The 23,297-nt window shown below is 38.3% G+C and overlaps 1 protein-coding gene across 7 annotated transcripts in view; it reads right to left on the bottom strand.

Annotated features, from left to right (window-relative positions):
• Positions 1–23,297, bottom strand: part of LOC113950524 (retinol-binding protein 1) — a 39,321-nt gene that overhangs the window by 10,326 nt on the left and 5,698 nt on the right. For 2 of the 7 annotated variants that reach the window (XM_027650428.1, XM_027650429.1), the window contains exons 2-6: positions 22,537–22,621; positions 21,016–21,152; positions 14,045–14,228; positions 9,830–9,939; positions 7,854–8,363 (exon numbers count right to left, since the gene is read on the bottom strand). In XM_027650428.1, coding sequence (XP_027506229.1) covers positions 7,954–8,363; positions 9,830–9,939; positions 14,045–14,228; positions 21,016–21,124 — 813 coding nt within the window. In that variant the 5' untranslated portion in view covers positions 21,125–21,152; positions 22,537–22,621 and the 3' untranslated portion in view covers positions 7,854–7,953. Of the gene's footprint in view, positions 1–5,563; positions 5,743–6,336; positions 8,364–9,829; positions 9,940–14,044; positions 14,229–21,015; positions 21,153–22,536; positions 22,622–23,297 lie in introns of those variants that run through there. The other 5 variants (XM_027650431.1, XM_027650430.1, XM_027650432.1 and 2 more) reach the window with 5 other exon arrangements.

Below are 23,297 nucleotides of genomic sequence, written 5' to 3'. Positions count from 1 at the left end.
AGAGTCTGAGACAGAGCCAGGAGTGGACCTCTGTTCTCCAGACCTCAAGGGGATTTACTGGAGGGATTTTCTTCCTCATTTGTGGAGAGCAGTTTGTAAAAGGTCAGAAATATCAACAGAAAACTACATGGAAGTCTACCTCTTTTAAACTATTAAAAAAAGTAATCAGTGATTATGCCAGTGAGGAGCTGCGGAAAATACAGTGCTGCAGAGAGAGAGGGGGCACTAAATTTGGGAGAAGACTAGTCCCAGCTACAGTGATTCCAGAAAAATGCTTGAGCCAACCAAGTCTATGAGAAAATACCTACAAGCCAAAAAGGACAGAATGTGAAGGGTAAAGACACAAACCAGCTCAACCAGAAGGATCAAGTAAAGACATATTGATAATTTTGCATTTTACTAGATGGACACAATGTGAGTCTTCTCATCCTGTGGGGATCCCTACTGAAATTCCAAGTGTTGGAATGTTAGTTGTTGGTTTTTTAGCAACAAAGTCTTAATTCCAAAACCTACTCTAAACTAGATTAAGAGCTGTGAATTCCATTTGTGTAACAGAAGAACCTTTCCTAAATAGTTAAATAAGCTTCATGAGCCATGTGATTTTGTAACAGGGCTTTATCCTGACCTTGCAGTGGTATAAATCAAATTATGTCCAGAACAACCAAACTTCATATGAACTAGAGAGGAATCAGTGTCACAGAAGGCATTTTTGTTAATTAAAACTGCAGTTTCAAACAACTTATCTCCCCTCAGTAAGATAAGGCACACGTAACAGGTGCCTATGAACAGTCCTTATGTGGCTGTCTTAAATATTAATTGCCTATATTTTCAGGAAGCTACTTCATATGGTTAAGATGGATGATAGTTCTGATGAGTGAATTCTACAGCTCCCAAATCCTCACCCTACCCCACCCCAGCAAGTCTTAACTATGACTAGAAGTTATAATAGTTCCAATAAAGGAACCCTAAATACCCATTTGATAACTTATTCACAGTTATATTCTGCTTGCATTCAATTTTTTTAACTAACTGGTTAGTATTATTATTTCCCATATTCAGTTTAAAATTCCCACTGGTTTCTCTGTTTCCCAGTTCCCAGTCATTGTCATGTCATTTCCCACTCCAATGGAAGAAGAAAATTACTCTGGCAGAGAGCACAAGGCTCTGAATGACCGGAGCAGCCCTCACGTGTTTGGCCAAATACGCAGCTCTAATGCAACTAACACTGTTTGCAGTTATCCAAGGAATTCTGCTGCTCTATATTTAGAACATAAAATCTTCCTTGAGTTTTTAAACAGCCCTTAGTCTCTGTCAGAAGACAGCTTCACTCTGCATAGTGTGAGCTAAAGCAATTCAGTCAAAGGCTTGAACAGCAGAGAAAAATTACAATGCACAAGCTTCCTCGGATTTCAGCAGCAAAATGATTAGGAAAGTAAAAATTCTAGGAAAGGAATTTTTGCATCTGAGCTATCCCATTTTCAAGCTGCTTTGATTCATTGGGTGCAAAGACTTGGAATCTGAAACTTCAGCCTTTGTTTCAGCTTTTAAGTTTTTTCAGTTAATATTTTTGTAAATTTTTTACTATATATTAAGCAAATACACTTTGAAGGCTTATATTTTCTGCTTAGTGTCAAATCCTGCCCTGTTTTTATGTGTGCTGGTACATACATTGCAGATGACTCCTCAGTTCCACTGTTTATTACTGGTGGTGAAAAAGGAAAGCAGAATTATCTGCTGATGAATGGGATATACTCTCAGAGATGGTTTTCAATTAATTGTTGTTTCAATAAAGTCTTGCCTCTTTTGTGCACAATAAATTTTTCCCACACTAATGTTTATACACATGAAACAAAGTTTCATACTTAGTGCAGCACCTGAGACAGTCACTAAATTAATCATGATGAGAGATTACAGACATTATCTTTAAAACTGAGGAAATCTCATGATGAGACTGGAGCTTCACTAAGAATTAAGATAGCAGGATCAAATATTCAATGCAGGAAATACCAAAGCCAGAGTTATCCGTTTCACTTTAAATTTCTGTCTTGGTACACTATCCATCTGATATATGTTACCAATTAAAACCATGAACAAACTCTCCAGAGTAGCAGAAACTTTACTTCTTGGTCTGATTCACATCTCAGGAGAAAAAAATGTAACACAATATTAATGTTCTAAACCTCTTTCTACATCTTGTGCTCCTTGTAATATTTGCAAAAAATAAAAGAGGCTCCTGAATATGTCAACTTTCATTGTACCTCTGTACTTCAAACTGCCAAGTTTTTAACAACCCTGAATATTAAGTATGATTAAACCTGCAGAAACACTTTGCTGAAATCGCCAAATAAATAGAGAAACTGTCACTTAACTTTTCCCTAGGAGATAAAATCTCTGGGGGAAAGCTGGAGGAGCAGCATGGCAGCATTATGGGGCTCAGTGAATGCAGGTGTCTGTATTCCTGAGCAGACCAGGCTGTGCTGCAGCTGGATCCATCCATGCTTTCAGTAAGGCAATGATACCAACTGCCCTCTTGGAAGTACCTGGCACTGGGATTAGGGATCTCTCCTGTGCGGGCAACTAACAGAGAAACTGCATCTTTAACTAAGGGAGAAACTTTTGAGTTTCTCAAGATTCCAAACTAGCACATGTTCACTTCCCCACAGAAACAAAATCTTAGAGTCACCTAAAACATGTGCATACAAGAACGAGACAGTTCAGGGTCAAAAGAAGGACAAACTGAAACTCCTGAGGTTTATCCTGCTCAATTAACTCCCTGATCCAGAAAGTTCAGACAGGCTTCTGGGAGTGACCAACTCTAGAAATGAAAGAGCCTTCAGGGAAATGAAGGAGAGAGGCTGTACTGCCACAGGAGTATCAACTCCCAGTGCCAAAACTTCAACTTACTTCTAAAATAAGTATCAGCAAAGCTTTTTAGCCTTTTCTTACTATGGACAGTATCGATTTGAAATTACTGTAGTTACACTCTACCCTGCCTGACTCAAGGATATGTTCAACAACTGAAAGGTGAACACAATTTCAGCGAATTACACACAAGATGTAACCTGTTCACTGTGCTAACATTATGTTAACTCCAGTGAGATGATATATCCTTCATTAAAAGGAAAAATGATCCATACCTATAGGGTGAATTACCTCTAAGGTTGTTTTTGCTACTCTCCTGATGATTGCTCTGCTATACAGATTAATGTTTAATGTGCAATTTGTCTTATCCATGTTACTTTGTACTGCTCATACATTGAGCTACTTGGATGAAACTTGCCCAGTGGTCTGCTCAGTCCACAGCATAAATAACAATAATTGATTCACAATCTCTCCCATTACACAGTCTGACTATTAATGATTAAGCCATTTATGGAGGCAGTTCCACAAGCTCCAGCTGAGCAAAGGAAACACCAAGAACGATACTCAACCTTTGCTTTTATGGTGGTATTCTTCATAACACCACTCAGGGACGGGTCCAGTATCTCTTATAGCCTCCATGACCCTGCTCTCACAGGACTCTTTCTGCAGGGTTGGAGTTATTTTGCTGCTTAACAACTGCAAATTTTTCCTCATGTTTATCAGATTTGGACTGAAGTGATTTCAGAAAGACAGAGCTTCTTATACTGTTTTGCCTTTGACAAAACAGAGGCCTCATGTAGAAATCTTTAATTGGAAAATGGAACTGTTGTTACAAGGCAAGCAGAGAACCAGGGATCAGTGACCTGAACTGTACAGCTGCAGCTGGAATTTGTTCTTGGAGGCCATAAAGAGACATGGAGAGCTCTGGAGGGTTTTGTGGAGTTACATCCCTAAGTCATTCTTAACAAAAATCCAGTCAGGATTAGTGATTACCTCTGATTTTTTTTATTTTTTTTTCTGAAAAGGCAAGAAGGTGCTGGTACCTTCTGCTTCCAAGGCTGAATAAACATTTTGCACTAAACAGTAAACAGATAAAATGGTTGAGTAATCTTTGAAAGTAGGGTAAATTAGGTTCTACTCCAAATCAAATAGCTGTTGTAGTGGCTAAAATAATCTTCTTCTAGTTTCTTCTTTCTGGTTTAACATTTTGAATTCTTCCCTATCACTCAGTTTAGCAAAAAAGGGTAGAAAATTTTTGCTTATTACAAATAAGGAAATATTTAGGATATTTCTCAAGAAATCAAGAGTTGTGTGTTAAATCTATTCAGCACTTTGAAAGCAGGATTAGGCAAGGACCACATTTCCCTGTCTTCTGAATCTGATTTTTTGGTCCTTACACATTTTGTAAGAACTCAATTGCAGGCACTTGCTAGGCAGCCTCAGAGCACAAAGACTTCTTTCTGCCACGTAGAGGATGGTGTAGTCCTCCTTTAAATGGGAGTTTAATGGCATTTAAGTATGGATAATGCTTAGATGGAGACAGCTCTGTGCACACCAACACCGTGAGCAGATGTTTTGAACATTGCTATCTCAAACGGGAATTTAGCCACCTAAGTCAAATCTTTCTGTGGGCTCATAACTGTTCAGTGCATCTGGACCTCATTACCCTGATTAAGAGCCTTCCAGGAGTCAAAAATGCATTGTGTCATTGGGGTATTTCCCTGTTCACAAATCCATGTGCTCCTCCCTTCTGTGCACTTTGGATTCTGCACTCTGAGCACACTTGGACCCTCTGGAACAAGGAGTACAGAGGGGTTACTTGAGGCATTCAGCATGTAGCCATTCTTTTTTTTCTGGTCTCCACAATCTTTCCCTTTCCTGCCTTGACCTGAGCAAAAGATAATTTGCATATCCTGGGGTTAGATAAAAGTATTGCCTTTAAATGGCACTATCTTTCTTGGAAATCTATTGATTCTCTTTTATGTAGATGTAGAGTTCTCCTCTATAGTCCCTCTCGAGATAACTATCTTTTGTTTATCAACTTCTTCACTGTAGAATATTGCCAGCATCATGCTTTCAAACTAAAAGGTGAGAACTTGGTATTCTCAAATTTTTCCCCTGTTAATTGCTATTTATCAGTCATAAGACAAAAACTACTGTCTCCCTGGCAAGCAAAAAGAGCTCATAAGAGTCACAGCTCAGAGTCCTGTTTGTTCATTTCAATAATATTTGTTCCAGTAATTAATGTGTCTGCTCTAATGAATGCATATAATTTTTAAGTAATATATCTTTATAATTTTAATTAACTTACATAAATTTTTCAAGCACTTGGCCATTCTTACACATGGGGACTAGTGCCTGGTCCTGCAATCAGTGCATTTCCTCTACCATAAAACATCATCCAGTGAAGAGGTTCTGAAAAGGAACTGAGATGCCTTTTTGACTAATGAATATCCCACTGTAACTGAGCAAATTTTTATTGAAATTAATTGAAATCAATTTTCACTGATAAAATTGCTTTGTGCTCCTGATTAAAATTAGTAAAGGCATGCCCAAAACTGTAGGTACATCTTGGCCAACTGAGAAATATAGAAATAATTTTAGGAATAGCCCCACAAAAAGGTAACAGATGAGCTTTGTGAAAGGCCTCAGATTAGTACTATTCTTTTTTTGTGCCCATGGTTACAGTTCTAATTCTTACCATGCATTTGCGATCATCCACCCCAGATAAATCCTCCTCAAACTCCTTTCCTATATCAAATTCCATGATGTAGTTTCTAAAAGTGCTTAGAGTTTTAATGATCATATGATCCCCATCCTGAAGGATTTCTTTGTCAGGCTTTACCAAGTTTGCTATTTTTCTTACGGCAACGTTGACATCTGAAAAAGAAAAAGAATTATTTTTATCTAGAAAAGTTGTCCACAAATATAAGCTTGTCACTTTTTGGGAGAACTAAAAGGAACAAAGATAGATAAAATATCCAGATCTTTCAGGCCAGCCTTCTCATCAGGAAAAAGTCCACAACCTAATTCTTTTAACTTCAGTAACTTAATGTTTCAATTTTCTCATTTCATGGAATCTTAAAAAAATTTGTATTGGGCAGTTCATAAGGCCTTGAGTATTTCTCTAGAAATACTAACACTTAACATCAAATACAAACACACAACATTGCATAATGTACAGTACTGATTCTTTATTAAACATAAAAATTTTACTCTTTTCAAATTATGGTTTGAAATCCGCCACCCCTTCGAGCTATGTAGTTTAATCCCTGTTAATGTAAGCTTCAAGATGATAAAAAGTAGAAGCTGCTTAAGGTGAAATAATTTTCCTTAAGGTAATTCTTAAAGTGCATTCCTGAAGAAAACATTGCTCATGAAAATGATTTATGACTATAAAAAAAAATAGATTAATGTAAAGACCAAGGTGGCATTTATTGATTATTTATTGAAGAAGTACAAAGGGGACCTTACCCAGTGCTTTCAGATACTCCTCAAAATTGTCATTGCTGACCATTTTCCAGTACCCATTGAAATCCACAGGCATCCCTACTTTAGGGAATTGTCAAAATCCAAGCCTTGGAACCGTGTGTTGATGGTGCCCCACACAGCTCACTGCCTTTCTTCGGGCAAGCTGGAACTCTGCTTTCTTTTATGTCGTTTTTAGCCCACAGAGCTATGCAAGTCCTCCTAATCCGATTAGTGCTGAAGTGCTGCCTTTAAACCCTTCCACAAGGCTGAACTCAGAGGTTTTAATGACACCAGGATGACTTGATTTAAACTCAATGAAACTTTCACCTTTCATGTAACTTCTGTAAGGGAGATCCATTTTAACCATATTACTCTTCATTTCTCATGCCACTCAGAAAAAAAACCCCTTTAAATAGCTTTAGTTTAGGATATCAGCCAAAGCTATACAAGGGCTTATCTTGTATGGTTTTTGAGGCAAAATCTTCTTTCTTGAATATGTTTCAGCTACTTTATACCTTCTTCTTTCCAGAAAACAATCATACAGACTCTTTCAGTGAAAGCAATTTGGGTCTGGCTTTACTTCAACTTGTTCCCCAAGCTCCTTAATTCTAGAGAACTACCAGTGGAAGCTGTTTGGCCAACTGAGGATTCTAAAAGGGCCAGTGAAGTGGAAACTTGTATTAAGGAGCAGTGGTTAGCTGTGTATATTGATAAATCCTACATCACTACTGAACACGTAATTTAAGAAACTTTGAAATACAAAACCAACACTTTATAAAGAGTTTCTATATTCTTTGAAGGTGTCTTCTGTCAGAAATGAGAAATACTGATTCAGCACAACAGGCAACCAGCACAGAAGAGAACAGATTTTTCTGGCTAAAATTATGGCTCAAAGACTGAGCCCTATTAATAATTTCATTTATTTTCCACTGTTTATTTTCAAATGGAACATGTGATGTTCCTCTTGGATATATTTTCTACTCTGGGGCTTTGGCAACAACTTACCCTTACAGAAGACTCTGGATCAGAGAAGTAAAGAAACCCACTTTAAATGTGGGGATGAGGATTGTCTGGAATTTGAGAATGCAGAGGCTCAAAAGTGGCATAAGTGTTACATGTGTCTTTAAGTGCTTGCATGAAAGAAAGATATATTTCCATCTCTTGGCCAAACTGCCAAAACTCAAAAAGTTTTTTAGGGTCTTATAAAGTCAAATTTTAGCATTAACATATATTTAAACATATCAGTATAAAGTTACGGTTCATTATATTTTGCTGTTTCAAACAGTGAGCCATCTTCACGCTAAAACAGTCTGTAAGATTACAGAATTACAGTTTAGGAAAGTACTATGTTTGACCTTTAAGCATTACTAAAGATGACCATTCATTATGAAGATCTCCTTTTATTTTCACAAGGAAGTTGTTCTTTTTATATTTTAAGCTGTGCAGCTGAGCATCCCCATTTGCTTAAGCACTGCCACAGGAGGATTCGCTTGTTTAAAACACCACACGATTTCAAGAAATTTGGGACTGATGGGCTTTCTTTTTATTAACAGGAAACAACTTTCTGAAGAAATTTCAGTGGTCAAACTGGCTGTGTGTGGAGGTGAGCCCCTGCAGACATCAGTCCCTCAGGGGGGTTCCTGTTGGGTTCTGCAGTTTCAGAGGCTGCAGCAGGTCCCCTTCGTTCCTCCTCTCGCTCTCCTCGGTGTAGATGTTGTGCTGTGCAATGTAGGATATAACTGAGTCTGGCAGCAGGTATTTGACACTCAGCCCTCTGCACAAGGCAGAGCGGATCTGTGTTGCACTGATATCATTCTGAATCCATTCTTTCACCAGAAAGATATTGTGCTGAAATTGAGTTAAAAGGTCTGATTCCTTGATATACTGAGAGGGATCAGAGCCAGCCCGGCTAATACAGACCAAACCAAACTTTTCCACTATTTCTTTGATGTCTTCTTCCTTCCAGAGATTGGGGGTCTTAAAGGTCTGTAGAAAATCAGCTCCACAGAGCAGCTTTAATTCTGGTAGAACTGGAAAGACAACAGGAAATAAGAGATGTCTATCCTTTCTCAGTTTTCTAGGAAGTTTTTACTTAAAATTGGTTTTAACTCATCACTTCATCCCCACCTCCCCCCTATTTTAAAAATAATTTAGCTTTACTCCAGTTTGGTTTTAGTGATTTTTTCAAAAGCCTGCAAGAAAAAAATCAGTTTAGATTTTATGTGTCTCATCACAATTACTTTACCACCTACTTCATCATCACTCAGCATATCAAATATTATCAGTACAAAGGCAAAGGAGAATTCTTCCTCCACTCAAGCAAGCCAAAAAGGGGGAGAAACAAATGAAGAGAATTATGACAAACTGTATCTAATCAACTGCCTTACAATAACCTAGTTAGATAACCTACCAAATTTTATTTCACTTTTAGACAAATCTGAATGGGCAGAATATTTTACAGATATTTTGTGTCACATGGCCATGGCATTTTCACTTTGTATCTTGTAGGAATGACCAAGGATACTGCACCAGTACATTTTTTTCTGTTTTCTCTCCATTTCTTATTTGCTCTCCGCTGCCTAAGCCCCAGCACAGAACTATCTCTTTCCTCAAATCATTTCTATGTAACTCATCATTATTCCATCTGAGTATTTTACAAACACTGCCCAGGTATTTTCACAGCCTTGTATTCACGTGAATACAAATGAAGGGGAAGGATGGAGGTATTGCCTCCATTTTACACTCATTTGTGGTTGTAGGTGGTTAACACATCTGCAAGTCTTCTACAAACTCCTTAAATGAGCAATTCAGAAAACAAGAAACATCCCAGTGATGATGCACAAAAAGCAGACCTTTTTTTCTCCACCAACTGTGAAGATACAACTCATCAACAACCATGAACAACTGTTATGTATTATTCATGTCCAAGAGAGGCTGCAATACTACAGGAAAAATGCAAGGTATCAAAAATCTAGCAGCATCCTAGCAAGTCATAGGGCCAGGGAATATGATTAAATAGGAAACTGAGAACTGACATTGTTCCAGGACCTGCCACACTTTTGCTGTCAACAGAAGCTTTTCTGGCCAGAAACACAGTAAACATCAAGGCATCAGCATCACTGCTGTGGTATCCAGACACTTTATTTTCCAATACTAGAATTAGAATTCTAAGTAACCCCTGTATTTGTGATATTTTTTATTCATATATTCTGTGCTTTGCAAAACAAGCAGGGCCACAACATACATCTCTGACATAGCTAAAGATATGCTTATAAAACCCAGATTTAATACAACTCCAAGGCCTCCTGTCTGAGTGGGAATTATTACAAAACACTGTACCAGCAGTTCTATTGGCATGGCTTGTTTTTGGCAGGCAGCTCCAGCCCTCAACACTCACCAGCTACTCTGTTCAACTTTTTCATTGTCAGTGTAACCTGGTAAAGCTGCACAGTTTTTAATACTAAACAAAGAGTCACGTTTACAGTTATGAACCAACCTGGGTGCTGGCAAGAAAGGGAATCCCTGGTGGATCTTTCATGGGGATGTTTGTTTTCCATAAATTCCTTCTTGGACTGGAGCAATCTGAGTGATTCATTATAATGGTGCCTACATTTAAAAGAAAGGCTTCTGTGTGAGATAATCCTCTCAGAGATGCAACAAAGCGATTACCTGGCACTTTCCCCTTCAAGAACAGAGTCTGCTTTTATACACTTTGGATTTGAATACAATTTGTTAAGAATCTGGCATATTCACTCTGCCATGAGATTAGTATCAATGTAGTTAACATTTTGTGGAATTCACAAGCAATGTCCTTTCATGGCATTCTGGTTTTTAAATCCCCTTTGAAATTATGGCAATTTTGGTAGCAAAAAAAAAATTCATTACAGTTAAAACATTGTGGAGGTTTTTGCTTGAAACAGGATTGAATCACACTTCAGTCATTAGATTTAAGTTCTTGATTAAATACAACTCCTCATGATCATCTTTTTAGAACATGTGCTCAGATTTCAGGAGGAGACATTTTTGTTCTCTCTCCTCCTCTTCTCCATAAAAACATGTTCCCTGAGTTTTCACCTTGTGATCTTCCCCTTCGTTTTAATTGAAAGAATTCTGAGAAACTAAAAATATGCGATTCTTGTAAGATTTTTGACATCTGCTCTGCTTCTAATTTTACTGAGCTCAGATGTATGACGGCAGTCAAGGATCCCTCTGTCAGTTTTTCCAGCTTTCTATTACTTTATTCTTTCGCTGCTCCTGATCACTGGTGCCCCCCTGCAATACTGATAATGCTACCTCATGTAGGGGCCTTTTCTTTGATTATGAGGGCAAGTGCCAGTGTCAGATCGAAACACCCAAACTCCCTTCCTTCCAAATCAGCATGGCCTTAACTATTTAGAAGAGTTCCAGACTTGCACCATCCTGAGCCATGCTCAGGTGCTGCTCATATTGGCACAAACCAAAATTGCTTCAGGAAACAAGCTCATGGTTAGACAGGACAGGCAGACCCAGAGTCACATCAGTGTCCAGTCTCTGTCTAGCACATACAGAGCTGACATGACCATCAGCTCTTGTAACTGTATCAAAGCAAAGATTATGAGCTGCAAGGTCCAGTCTGAATTCAGTGCGTGTACAAAGCCACAGATGACCCCCGGAATGTCTGGTGTCAGGAATGAGCTTATAGTTGAGGGATTTAAAAGCACACTCTTCAAATCCTGTAAATACTTTACTCACAGGAATAAGTTGCACACGTGCCAAGGACCTGCATCCAGACAGGCTGCAAAGTAATTTTTAGTGCTCAGCCACTGGCTAAAGAAACTGCACAGACAAGAGGTGAGGGACATATGGCAGCAGAGAGGAGGTACCAGTAGCTTGGTCTGTGCCTTCCTACACTTCTAATTTTAATCCTGTCTTGCTGTAAACAAGATGCTATGTATAGTCAAGCACACTAACTGTGTATTGTGGTCTGACATTCTTGGGCCATGATTCAAAAATAAGAACGCTTGGCAAAGAGCTCCCTGCAGGAATAACGTTACAGGACTGCCGAGCCTGAACTGCACAGGGGCTGTTCAGCAGGAGTTTCAAGGGCTGGAGCAGGAGGGTTATGTTGCTGTAAAGATACACCAAAAAGTACAACCAATCTGCCAGTTTATTATTTATTTATTTATTTATTATTTTCTGAACTGTGTATGAAGCTTTGAGTCACTAAAGAACTCAGTCACAAGCACATCTCAACAAAAGTTAGGTAATGCAGATCTTTGCCAATTCTTAATCACTTACGAGTATATCTGCACAACAATCAAATCTACAATACAAGAGGAGTGAATGTAGCTCTTTGGTTACTGACAGTACTGTTTCCTTGGCTAGGAAGGATACTCTCAAACAGCAGATAAGTGGAAATTAGCTCTAGTATGTTCCCTTCCTGCTTGCAAAAAAAAGGCTTGGGATAGTCTCCAAAATCTCCATTCTCATTTAACAGCACCACCATAAGTGGGATATGAGCTTTGCTGCTTAAAATTCTTTTATGTCACAACTACTTGTGAGCCTCTGCAAAATCCACAGATTTTCATGAAATGTGACATTTTTATCGCACTCAGTTAAAACAAGCACTGTAAGAAAAGGCCATTCATGTATCTCAGGACAAAATGTTCCTCTGCAGTTAAGTGTACAACTCAAAATACTTATAAGAAGAGACATTTAGGTAAAATAATGATTTTTACCTTTGACTTGCAATAGAAATATCTTTTTCTATTAGTACTGCAGTTTCCTACCTGAGGGAGCTTACAGAGAAGGCAGCAATTGCTCCTTGGTTCTTTGAGCTGGGAAGATCTATAGACTAACCTTGAAAACATGTGAAGAACAACTCCACAATAAACAATTGCCTCTTTATACTTAGTAAGATTCTAGCTCTAAACCCAGCTCTTTTTCATCTTTTTTTTTACCTGTGACACTTAAAATACAATATAAAGCACAAACACCCACATGTGCCATTTCATCAGAATGCTGCTTCCCCATTCAAGGGACAAGGTTCAACATTACATTATGGCACTGGTTCAGCTCACTAATACAGGTCAGAATTAGGAAAAAAATATTTAAGCTCATTTCTCTCCTTAACAAGCAGCCACTTTAACATTTTGTGAATTTAATCATAAAGCTAGAGGTTCGTTTTCCAGGCAGACAAGAAGTCTGGCTGTTCGTACCACACTGATAACTACTTTGCCTGAGCAGAAAATTATACATGTAGGTTTTATTTATTGTACCTCTTATATTAAAGGACTCTGAAGTGGATTTACAACTTACAAACCCAATCTTGCAAGCAGTACTCGCTTGGAGCTGTGCAAGATCAATGCCTTTGTAAGTAGGATCACCTGATCTGAGATTTGGGACTGTTTCCTCTGGAGGAAAATAGTTTTACAGAACTGAAGTTTAGGACAAACATCCCAAACTCAGCCAATACTGCAGAAGAGACCTTTTGGTGATTTCTCACACTGGGACATACAGTTGTGACTCGAGAAAAGAACAGAGTTTTCCACAGGGACAGGGGGGCATTGTCAAGCCTTCCTCCCATCCCAGTCCTATTCTGCTCCCTGGAGGGGAGGGGCAAATGGAGCAACTGTGTTCCCTCAGTGAAGCAAATAAAAGCCAAACTGAAAGGCTCCTCGAATTGTTTTGTAAATATGTAGTGAATTCTTATGTATGCTTTTGTAAAGTAACAGGTCTGGCTTTCAACTGCTTTCACAGGAGCCAGAAGATCTTCCAGGGCAGTTGTTGGAAGGCACAATTTAGAGCCCTAAGCTACACGAACACCTGTTTCCACTTAAATAATAACCTAAAAAAAGGGGATAGAAATGAAGAATCAGTGACAACTCTTAGAGCACATTTGCTGTAGACATCCAGGAAGTCTTTCAGTTTAACTCTATCTGTTGACTTCTGTAGCACCTGTGTTTCCAAAAGATGGTTTAGCACAAGAACTTTGTGTTTTCATACCTTGCCTCATAATGCACTTATTACCATATGGGAAAAGGCATGTTTCCAGGTCCTTGCATCAAGTTAACAGGCTTGGGACAAATTGTTTAATTTTTCCTTCCAGCACAAAGGCCCAGCAAACTCAAAGAGATTTTGAAGAAAATATCAGCAGTGATGAGCTTGGGTTTAACTTGCCATTAGAGTTAATAAGGAAACTTTTCAAGGAAGTGTGAATAGATAAACCTGGAGGCACAACAATGCTAACAAAGCTAATCTGGAATAGGGATGCTCCTGAAGAATTGAATTGTTTGTAAACCCTCTCAGTTTCTGATTATGACCTCTATTACCTGCTTAGAGACTTAAAAACAAGAAAAACAACATGAGAGCCAAGAACTTTTCCAGCAGAACTCTTCCAGTGGCCAGAATTTTGCAGAAGCTTTCCACATGCATTTAACTACTTAAAGGGCATTAGTGCAGGGCTGTGGTTATTACAGAGGTTTGGGGAAAGCTCATCTGCTTTGCATTAGCAAAGGAAAGCCTCCTGGTGGGGAATCCTGACTTCTGAATGAAAGGGATGAGAATTTTCATTGCTCACAGGTACAATACTTTATTCCACAGCAAGTGAACACAACCAGACATGCTCTGCTTTGCCTGGCTGTTTTACAGGAGTGAGGTCTGTGCACTGACCCCCGGCAGATTTTTGGCAGTCAGCAATTTCATAAAGACAGAAAAAAGATAATGTAATTACCTTAATACTTTGACTGTCTCTGTCCATGTCTCCTGCTCACTCTCCCATGGATCAACTCGAATCCAGTCAGATGTCTTCAGTGCTAGTTTAGCCATTGCTATCCTGTGCCTTGCTGAAACCAAGCCTTTCTTTCCATAGTTGTCGTTAACAGGAGACATTATGCCCTCAATCACCTGATACCTTCCTTTTGAAAAAACGAAAAGAAAAAAGAAAATTACATCCTCTTCACAGAACCTTGAAAATTTAGGGTGGATAACACCTTGGGAGGTCATCTAGTCCAACTTCTTCAAAGGTTAACTTTCATGGTTATCTACAAAATTATAAGACACTATGAACAACTTGTTTTGGGTGTTGTTTTTAATACATTAACAGCAATTAAAATGCAGCTTCTTTGTTCCTCTGTGAACTGCTCACAATTACTATCAATATGTTTATCCTGTTATATGATCCATAAAGGAAAGCTGGATGAACAGAAAATTTTAAAGCAAGTAGAGATATTCATAATTTATGTTGCAAAGTACCAAAATCGTTAGATATGATTAAGTTTCATAGTCCAGTAATTACAGCTTTGATATAGCCAGAGCAATGGATGACTTAACTAATACTACTTTGTTCTTAAGCATCTGATGCTTGCTTATCAAAATCATTGTGCCTTCTTGTGTTAAACCAAGAATTATGGCACATTATTACAGCTGTGATTAATGTGATTCAGACACATCAGAAGATTCAAGACCAAAGATGGGGCTAATGGAGTCTAAAATGAAACTTATAAACACCAGCTTAGCAGCCACTAAAGTCCCTTTCTGTCAGGCTGATCATGTTAATTAAATTTGAAAATAGGCCCATATTTTTCTACTCCTGTGACATCATGGAATCATTAACACATCAGGCTCTTTTTGTTAGATTTTGCAATTCTGTCCTCAAATCAGAAAACAAAAATGTAGCTCTCGTTTTGATAAACCATCAGTCACTACTCTAAGCTGGAACCCTCAAGAAATGGAGAGGAAAGAAAGGGTGTTTCAACTGAACAAAAAGGAAACAAAATTATTTCTGATGTAGCACATGCATTCTAAATAGCTATGCTAAATATGATACTGAAGGGGAAAAATCATCTTCTTTTCTAATTCAATTGTTTTAACAAAGAAACTTAAATGCAGCATTCTTTATAATGAAAACAATACCCCATGACTCATAATTTCTGATACTGGCACGTGACAATTTAATATTCTAAAATACAATCTAGTAACTTCACATTTATTTTGATGTAATAGGGTAAAATTTTCAAGAGTTGGACTTAAAAAATAGTATGAAAATTCAATGAGATTTGCATCCTCTTAAAATGTCAGTTCAAACCATCCTCTGTTTTAAAACATTCTCATTGCAGACAAAATGAGCAAGATAAAACTTTCCAGAAACATGCAAAGATGTGCATATAATTAAGTCTATCTCTTGATCTGAAATTGGAAATAATTTCACTTGATTTATGAACCACAATTATTCTCTGGTAGTCTGATATTATACAGAGCTATAACAAGTTGTTATTTAAAGCGAAAGAAAGTACAGTTTGAAGTCACTTCTCATTTAAAGGGAAAGAAGCTACAGTTTGAAGTCATTAGTATGTTAACCTTATTAAAAGGTTAACAATAATTTTATTTTCCACATTTCAGTTTTTTCTTTTCAGTTCCTACAGACATAAATTGTTCCCTTATATTTTAAATGAATATATTAAGTGTAAAAGTTAAATTTCTGTGAGATCATGCTAACCAAGAACGAGTCTGTCCTATCCCTGTGAGTTGTAATGATTTCAGTCTTCAGTCTGGCCCAGAACTGCATAAATGGGCTAAGAGCTTCTGATGCCATATCAGCTTGTTCCAAAGCAGAAATGAAAACAACTGGAAGGAAAAAATGAAGGTACTTCAGTACTGACAGTCAAACACAGGAAGTGTTTGAGATGATTCACAACTGAGTAACCCACACTATGCAAACACGATGCCCATGAGAGCCTTCCACCTAAAATTACAAGCTCTAGCTGCCAAAACATAGGAAAACATTTTATTATTGGCTGGTAATAACTTGTGTCCTCTTCAGTAACTTCAAAGTTCACCTATTCAAATATGGCCCTCAATTCTGGCAGGCATGCAAAGAGAAAATCATTAAATTCTGTCCCCTTGGGCTTTTCTTAATGTCCACTGCAATTCTCTTCTCTGTCCCATAAATTATTATAGGTAGCTTTAAACCTTTCTTGGTCCAGAATTATCTTCAAATTCTATTTCTCTGGAATAGAATTTTTCATCCTGAAGTGTGTTATTATTGCTTGTCCTAAGTATGTGTAAAAATCCTTCAGGCCCTTAAGTGGCTTTGTTTTACAAAACATACCTACCACAAGTAGCAAAAAATTTCCTCTTGCTACAAACTTATATTCTCTAAGAACTGTTTAGGAAAACTTGTTAGTGGTTAGAAAACTAAATATAACAAAAGTAATGAAAAAAAAGCTGTCTCTCAAACATGTTAAAATAGACTATTAAGTAGGTATTTAGTTTTACATAATAAAAGTCACTGTCAATTGTCACAAACACTAGCACAAATTGTAATGCTGAATTAATTTATTAATACTAAAGCAAATTTATCAAATGGCAATTTCATATAAAATTGTATGTGCACTTTGGTTGGGCTTCTAAAGATTTATTTCTTCTAGTAGTAAGTCTGGAATTCACTGTGAGAAACTATACAAAAGGTAAATAATAAAAGTAAATAACCACTATAGGAAACCAAATAAATGAGACACTTTCCATACGTTTAACTCTGACCCATGACTCATTTTTCTCTCAATGTCACAGGAAAACCCACAACAGACTGGGAAGCTCTGCAGCTTTCTGGTGTGATCCTCCCCAGAGAAGAGGAATGACCCCACTGCTGTTCTTCCTTCCTTCCCGTCCCGAGCAGGCAGCAATGGCACTTGGTGCCTCAGTGCTGCTGGATTTCATTCCTTTTCCAAGATGCTACTAAGTAAGTATTATGAAATAGTTCTGGTTTAGCATAAGCAAAATTTCTAGAAACTTTCCTCCCTGCTGAGCAGTGCCCACAAAACATAAGTCTCTTCTGCATTTCCATGGTAATTGAGTAAAAGGCAGAGTTAGACTTGCTGGAAGCTTCTCTGACATCAATGAAACATGACACCAACTTAAACACAAAAGTTTTGCCTCCCTGCAGATATGGGCATTAGTTTAAAGACCATGTCATGTATCTCTCATCCACTGGGAAAAAAACAAAGGCCAACTAAGAAAAACCCAACACCCCCTCTAAAACCATACCCAGAGTAAACCACCAAAAAATTCCAAGCCACCAAATCAAAAGCCCTAAACACATACACAAAAATCCAAATCAATACCACACCAAAAGAACTTCCACCAACCTAAACACCAAAAAAACCCCAAACCCACTGAAAACCAAAGACCAAAAACTCTCCCCTCAAACCCCACACACTTTACTCAAGATGACAGCACTCAACTCATCACCTATCTATGGTTTCTGTCCTGTGCATCCAGTCTGCAAGCATAAGTGAAAGAAAGTTCCCTGGACTCCTGTTTCTTTCTAGAGACTCTCCCTAATTTTCTTTCAAGCACTGGACAAGATAACTTCTACTCAGTGCACTCGTGAATGATTGTAGGACACAGGATTGCAAATTTTTTGGCGCTGGGTTTTGGAAGGTTTCTCCAGGCATAAGTATTTTCTTTGCTTCATTAAGCCTGTTCTAAGGGCATAAAACTACCTACACATCTCAGATTTAACCAAATGCATCTGATGAACGGTTTAAATTTTACTGCATAGTATGTACACAACATCAAACACATAAATAACAAGTATCACTCTGCTGAGGAGTCAGTTCTCCTTTGTGAGGGAAGTGGCAGCTATTTCAAAATGTAAAATGATGTAAAATGTGCTACCAGTCGTGAACAGTGTTGGAAAATAAGTTACAATATAATGTTCTAATTGTCTAAATTGAAACAAGATGTAAGTTTTCATTTCTTTGTTGAAATGACTGGCACACTTGCTTTTACAAATACAGATAATTACTGGACTATTTAATTTCTTTTATCAGCCTTCTGTGTGTGACTACACACTGATTAAAATCACTTGACAAAATTCTGTATTGAAGCAATAGCAGTGGTTTCCCTTGAACCCACAAGAAAGCCACAATTATCCTCTCAGAACTCTCAGCCTACTAAGGCAAGGAAAACAAATTTGTCATTGTTCCATTTAAACTAAAATGTTAATAAGGTATAATTAAGTGGGGAGGAGGGAGGGATATCTAACATCTTTGTTCAGATTAAATATCAAAAGGATATCATCCTAAACTTACCTTCCCATGACATGTATACCATGCTAAGCATGAAAAAGGACTTTTTTACTTCTTATTCAGTCACCTTCTGTGAAAGGAATTCAACAGAAGGAAAATCAAAGGGGACACAATTCAGAAACCATTGCATTGAAAGTGAACATACATCACAGCCGTAATGAATTACTTCACATGTGGCAATGAAACTGCTTAAAATACCAGAAACTCAATAAAATTTCCTACTTGAAACAGGGATGTATGAAAAATAAGATTAGGCAGCATTTGAAACTGAAGTGATGTACAAAAAGCTGGCAGAGAGAATTACTGGAGCTGTCAGACAGGATGCACATCAGGGATAGTCATGTCATTCCTAACAGCAAAACCTGACTCTGAAGTCACAGAATCATTAAGGTTGGAAAAGTCCTCTAAGATCATTGAGCCCAACCATTAACACAGCCCTACCGAGTTCAGCACTACAACATGCCCCCAGTGCCAGATCCACACAGCTTTTGAACACTCCCAGGGCTGGTGACTGCAGTGAGCTCCAGCCAAGCCACTTCACAACTCATCATGCCAGTCCCATCTGGAATGAAGAACTCCTGCAAAAGAACCAAATGAAGCCGTTCTCACAGCCTGGTAACAGCCCCTTGTGCTGGGTGATTCCTCACTCCTGCTTCTCACCTTCCCAGGCACTCAGTGTGTGTCAGCTTCCAAGTGCACTGCTCCCTCTGAGGAGGGAATCCCTGGCAATACAGCATCCTCCTCCCTCAGCTCAAACAAACCCTAGCCATGGATCACCATTGTTCTCCAGCCCCACTACCAGCTCCCAAGTCTGCAGCTGGGGCTTCTCAGCAAATGAGCTCCAATTTCTCCCCTCCTTCCCTGGGTAACCACAGAACTGGAAACAGGATTAAAACCGGGAGAGAATGACCAATGAACTTCCTGGGTAGGAATGGGTCTACTATCAAACAGGCATCCCAAATCAGTCATGTTTATAACACTTTGCCAACCCCTTCTGCTTGAGAAACTATCTTCACAGTGGAAAGAAGATCATACAGGAGATTTGTATATCCAGACATAAAAACACATATATCTGCACTTACAGATACTTCAAATAAAGCCACCTTGACTTGCGATGGGTAACAGGATTCTTGCTTTGCACTGCAGGCAACCCAGACACAAATGAAGGGTTTCTTTAAAGCACAAAGCCCTAATACTAGTGAGTCTTCACACATTAAACTGAGAAGTCAAAAGGCAAGTCACACCCTATCCAGAACTAAGCACTGACATTAGAGAGGTGCAAAGTAATGCACAATTTCCATTTCAGCTTTTCACAATTTCACTTTTAGTATGATTTTTACCAGACTTCTTTAAGTAACCTGCTCTGAGTAAGGGGTGGAGTCTCATTACACACATCCTGGAGCAGACTAAACCATGAATTGTGATTCAGACAGAGCCATAATTCATTTCCCAGTTCAATCCTTCTTCCAAGGTAATGAAATGTTACTTAAACAGAATTACCAATTGGTCTCACATTACCCTTCTACTCCTTGCACACATGGGCAGCAGAATCAGTTACAAAATTACAGTGAAAAAAAGTCAAGTAAAATCTTTTTTTAACCCTTTATTTCCAGTCTTGCAGGAGCAACAAAATAATATTAAAGTTATAGGACAACAGAGACTTGTAGAGGTTGCTCTCTGAGCCAGCTCTGTAATTCTTCCCCATGAGGGTCAAGGTATTCTGACAGTATACAGAGAGTAGGTAGTTGCTGCATTTCCTGCACAGGGGTATCAGTGGGTTACCAGATTCTCTCCCCGCCTCACTTTGACAGCCACATTCCTTTTACTGTTATTTGCCCTTCAGGTTCCTACTGAACCACCTCCCTAGGAACTTCTGTCAGATTCCAGTGAACTCCAATTCTCTCACTACTGCTTCCAGAAACATAAATGCAAATTTCAGCTGCCAAATGAAAAAAAACAAATAAACCAAAAAACCCCCTCAGCAACTAAGGAGCTGATCAAGCTTAGAATTCAACGCCTCTCAGTGGCTCTTCTGATTCTTGCTGAAGTTCCTGATGTTACCCACTTTCTCCTTTGTTGCCAAAACATTCTATCCTGCTGGTATCTCAATTTTTTTTTTTAGTTTATGAACAAATTATTTTTCTAGGATAGAAAAAGTGCCTCTTAGTGAAGATGGATAATGAATAATTAACGTTTCACCTTTTCTCCAGTTTCACCTGGCTGTCAGAACTGCTACACTTCTTACTAAAACATAGTGTATCATAAAAGCATGAAATCTGAACATAAATGATTCTTCTCAGTTTCAGAATTATTAAGCATACTCCTTCACAAGGCTCAGCCAGTTCCACAAATACGATCCTAAAACTGCTGATAAAACTTTCACTTTATTTGTGTCAACACTCATTATACTTTTTTAAACACTGAGCCAAAGGAAGAGGTAATGCTACCCTTCCCGCATTGAATATGCCAAGAAAACCTCATATTAAATGATCAATAAGGAGAATTAAAATTAAGTCAGACATAAATGGAGAGCTTATCCAGGCAAGTGCTGAAAATGTTCCTTCCTTTTCCCAGCAGAGCTCTGAGTGTGTGCCCCTCAGCCCACCTTACTGACCTGTTTGGTGCAGGTGATCTCTAGCCAGCTCAAACAACCGCATGTGCATGTTTGTGATGGGGTTGAAGGAGCCACAGGCTACAAGAATGACAGGGATCCTGCTCGTCATCCTGACAGCAAAACATTAAAACTCCACCCTAAAGAAAAAAAAAATTAAAATAGAAGACACTTGACAAAGAGAAGCCCCTGTCTATCCTTCCTAATCTAAAAGGAGCACCATTCTCAGAGGTGTGTATTCATGGAGCACCAGAGAAGTAGCAGGAGATCAGTCCTGTGTGTTAAAATGTCAGGTACCTCAGTAAAAATGGAGCAGAAATCAGTTTAAATTAGTCACTGTGCTTGGAGCTACTTTTTACAACTGATCAAGAATATACCTGGCATGGTAAAAATATGTATGTCCCACACACGTCTGTGAATTCAATTTATTTGCCTAGATTTGAAATCTCTACAATGCTCACACCTATATATCACACATACAGTATAGGTGTGTATGATATATAGGTGTGAGCATCACTTTTCCTGGCCTCCAGGCCTCTCCACCAAATGTTAACTGTCTTCCTGCAGAAGACACTTGCATCCCAAACTTCAGCAGTCAGTCTTGGGTTAGCAGACCAAATCCAGTCTGGATTCTGTGCTCTGTTTAGCCAAATCTTACTCTCCATCTGCAATACAACCAAGTACTGTAGCTCAGAGCCTACCTCTTACTGTTCCCAGGCCTTATATTCCCTTTTTTTTTTTAACTTCTCTGACTTAGAAAAATTTGATAATAACAGTTACAACAATGTGAAGTTGATGTTTTGTAGCTGCCAACTCTATCAGTTAATTTACAGAGGATTTACAGTTCTGAAGCTTGGGACTGTACCTCTTAACAGCATTCAGTGCACCCTGAAACAAATTTTAATATTTCCACTTGTGACACATTAGCAGTTTGCAAAATTTCATAGAGAAAATTCTTTGAAGCATAAGTGCTATCTGTAACTTGAACATTTAGTACTAAATATACATATAAAGATTCTTTCATAATGTTTTTATCTTACTTCACTTATTTCTCATATCTCACATCATACTCAGGGAGAAAAGACTTGCTGGCTGCAGAGCCATTGGAAGTTAGCAACAATTTTATGGTTTACAGTTGTAGCAGCTGCAGGAAGCACATTTCACAGCACCCTCTTCTCTCTCTCTCCTCTGCTTTACTGACCCTGCGTGGACACCAAACAAACTCACACATGAAAACTGCATGCAAAATCTGCAGGTTGTTTATTCAGAAAAACCAACACCAAAGTTTTAGTTTCCATATCAGCAGTTCTGTAAATGTATCTTGATTGTCTTTTTGCCTTGAAACAGTGAGCAAAACATTCTATGTGAATGGGAGCTCTCACGTGCTGGTCCATGGCTCTGTGAACTCTCTTCTGTTCTGATGAAGGGTGGTTTATATTCCCATTGCTGATCTTTAATTTGCCATCTTAGCTGAATGATTGCTTTTGTTTTTCTTTTAATTCTACAGACTACTCTATTTCTCACCTGAAACAAAGGTGTTGGATGGTTTGATTGCAGCTCTTACTCATTCGTATCCTGAGACTCCAGCGAAAGACTTCAACCCGTAATTCTTAATGATAATCAGGCAACACCAATAGTGGAAACTCAAAAATCAAACCAACAACAATAAAAAGACTAAAAACAAACAAACAAACAAACCAAACCAAGAATGTACTAATATTAAACATGTAATGAAGTTGTGTTGCATAAGATGTTTTATACATATATACACCCCCCACTTATAAAATCTAGTTATATATTAAAAAAAATAATCAAAAGAGCAGTATTTTTATTCCTACTATCCCCAGTATAGTGTATCCTAAACCTATTCAACAGGTCTAGTACAACAGTTAAAATTTCAAACAAAACTTTCTGATTCAGCCACTATCTTGGCTGGTACTAATTACTTAAAGGTTTAAAATCAATAGAACACCACTCAAAATAAGAGGGAAAAAAAAAAAAAAAGGAAGTTAAGTGATTTTTCAGCTAAGCTCTCTTGAGAAATCAAACACAGGAGAAAACTTTAAACACAGAGCCTGTGTGCCCTGCTCTGGGCACTTGTACCAACAGCCCTGGCCAAGCAGGTGTCTCCCTATAAATGCCAGTCACCTCCCACTCGAGTGTCTGCAGCTGGGAATGCTTTCAGCAACATGGAACATCATGTGGCAATACACAAAAGGGCAGTTACCATCAAATTTAATCCATATAAAAAAGGTTTTATGATGGACAAATCACTATTAACTTCA

The sequence above is a fragment of the Corapipo altera genome, unplaced genomic scaffold, assembly GCF_003945725.1.
Source record: "Corapipo altera isolate COAL_440 unplaced genomic scaffold, ASM394572v1 54, whole genome shotgun sequence".
In the NCBI taxonomy this organism is placed as follows: Eukaryota; Metazoa; Chordata; class Aves; order Passeriformes; family Pipridae; genus Corapipo; species Corapipo altera.
Note: the sequence above shows the minus strand (reverse complement) of the source record. Positions and strands in the feature narration are given on the sequence as shown.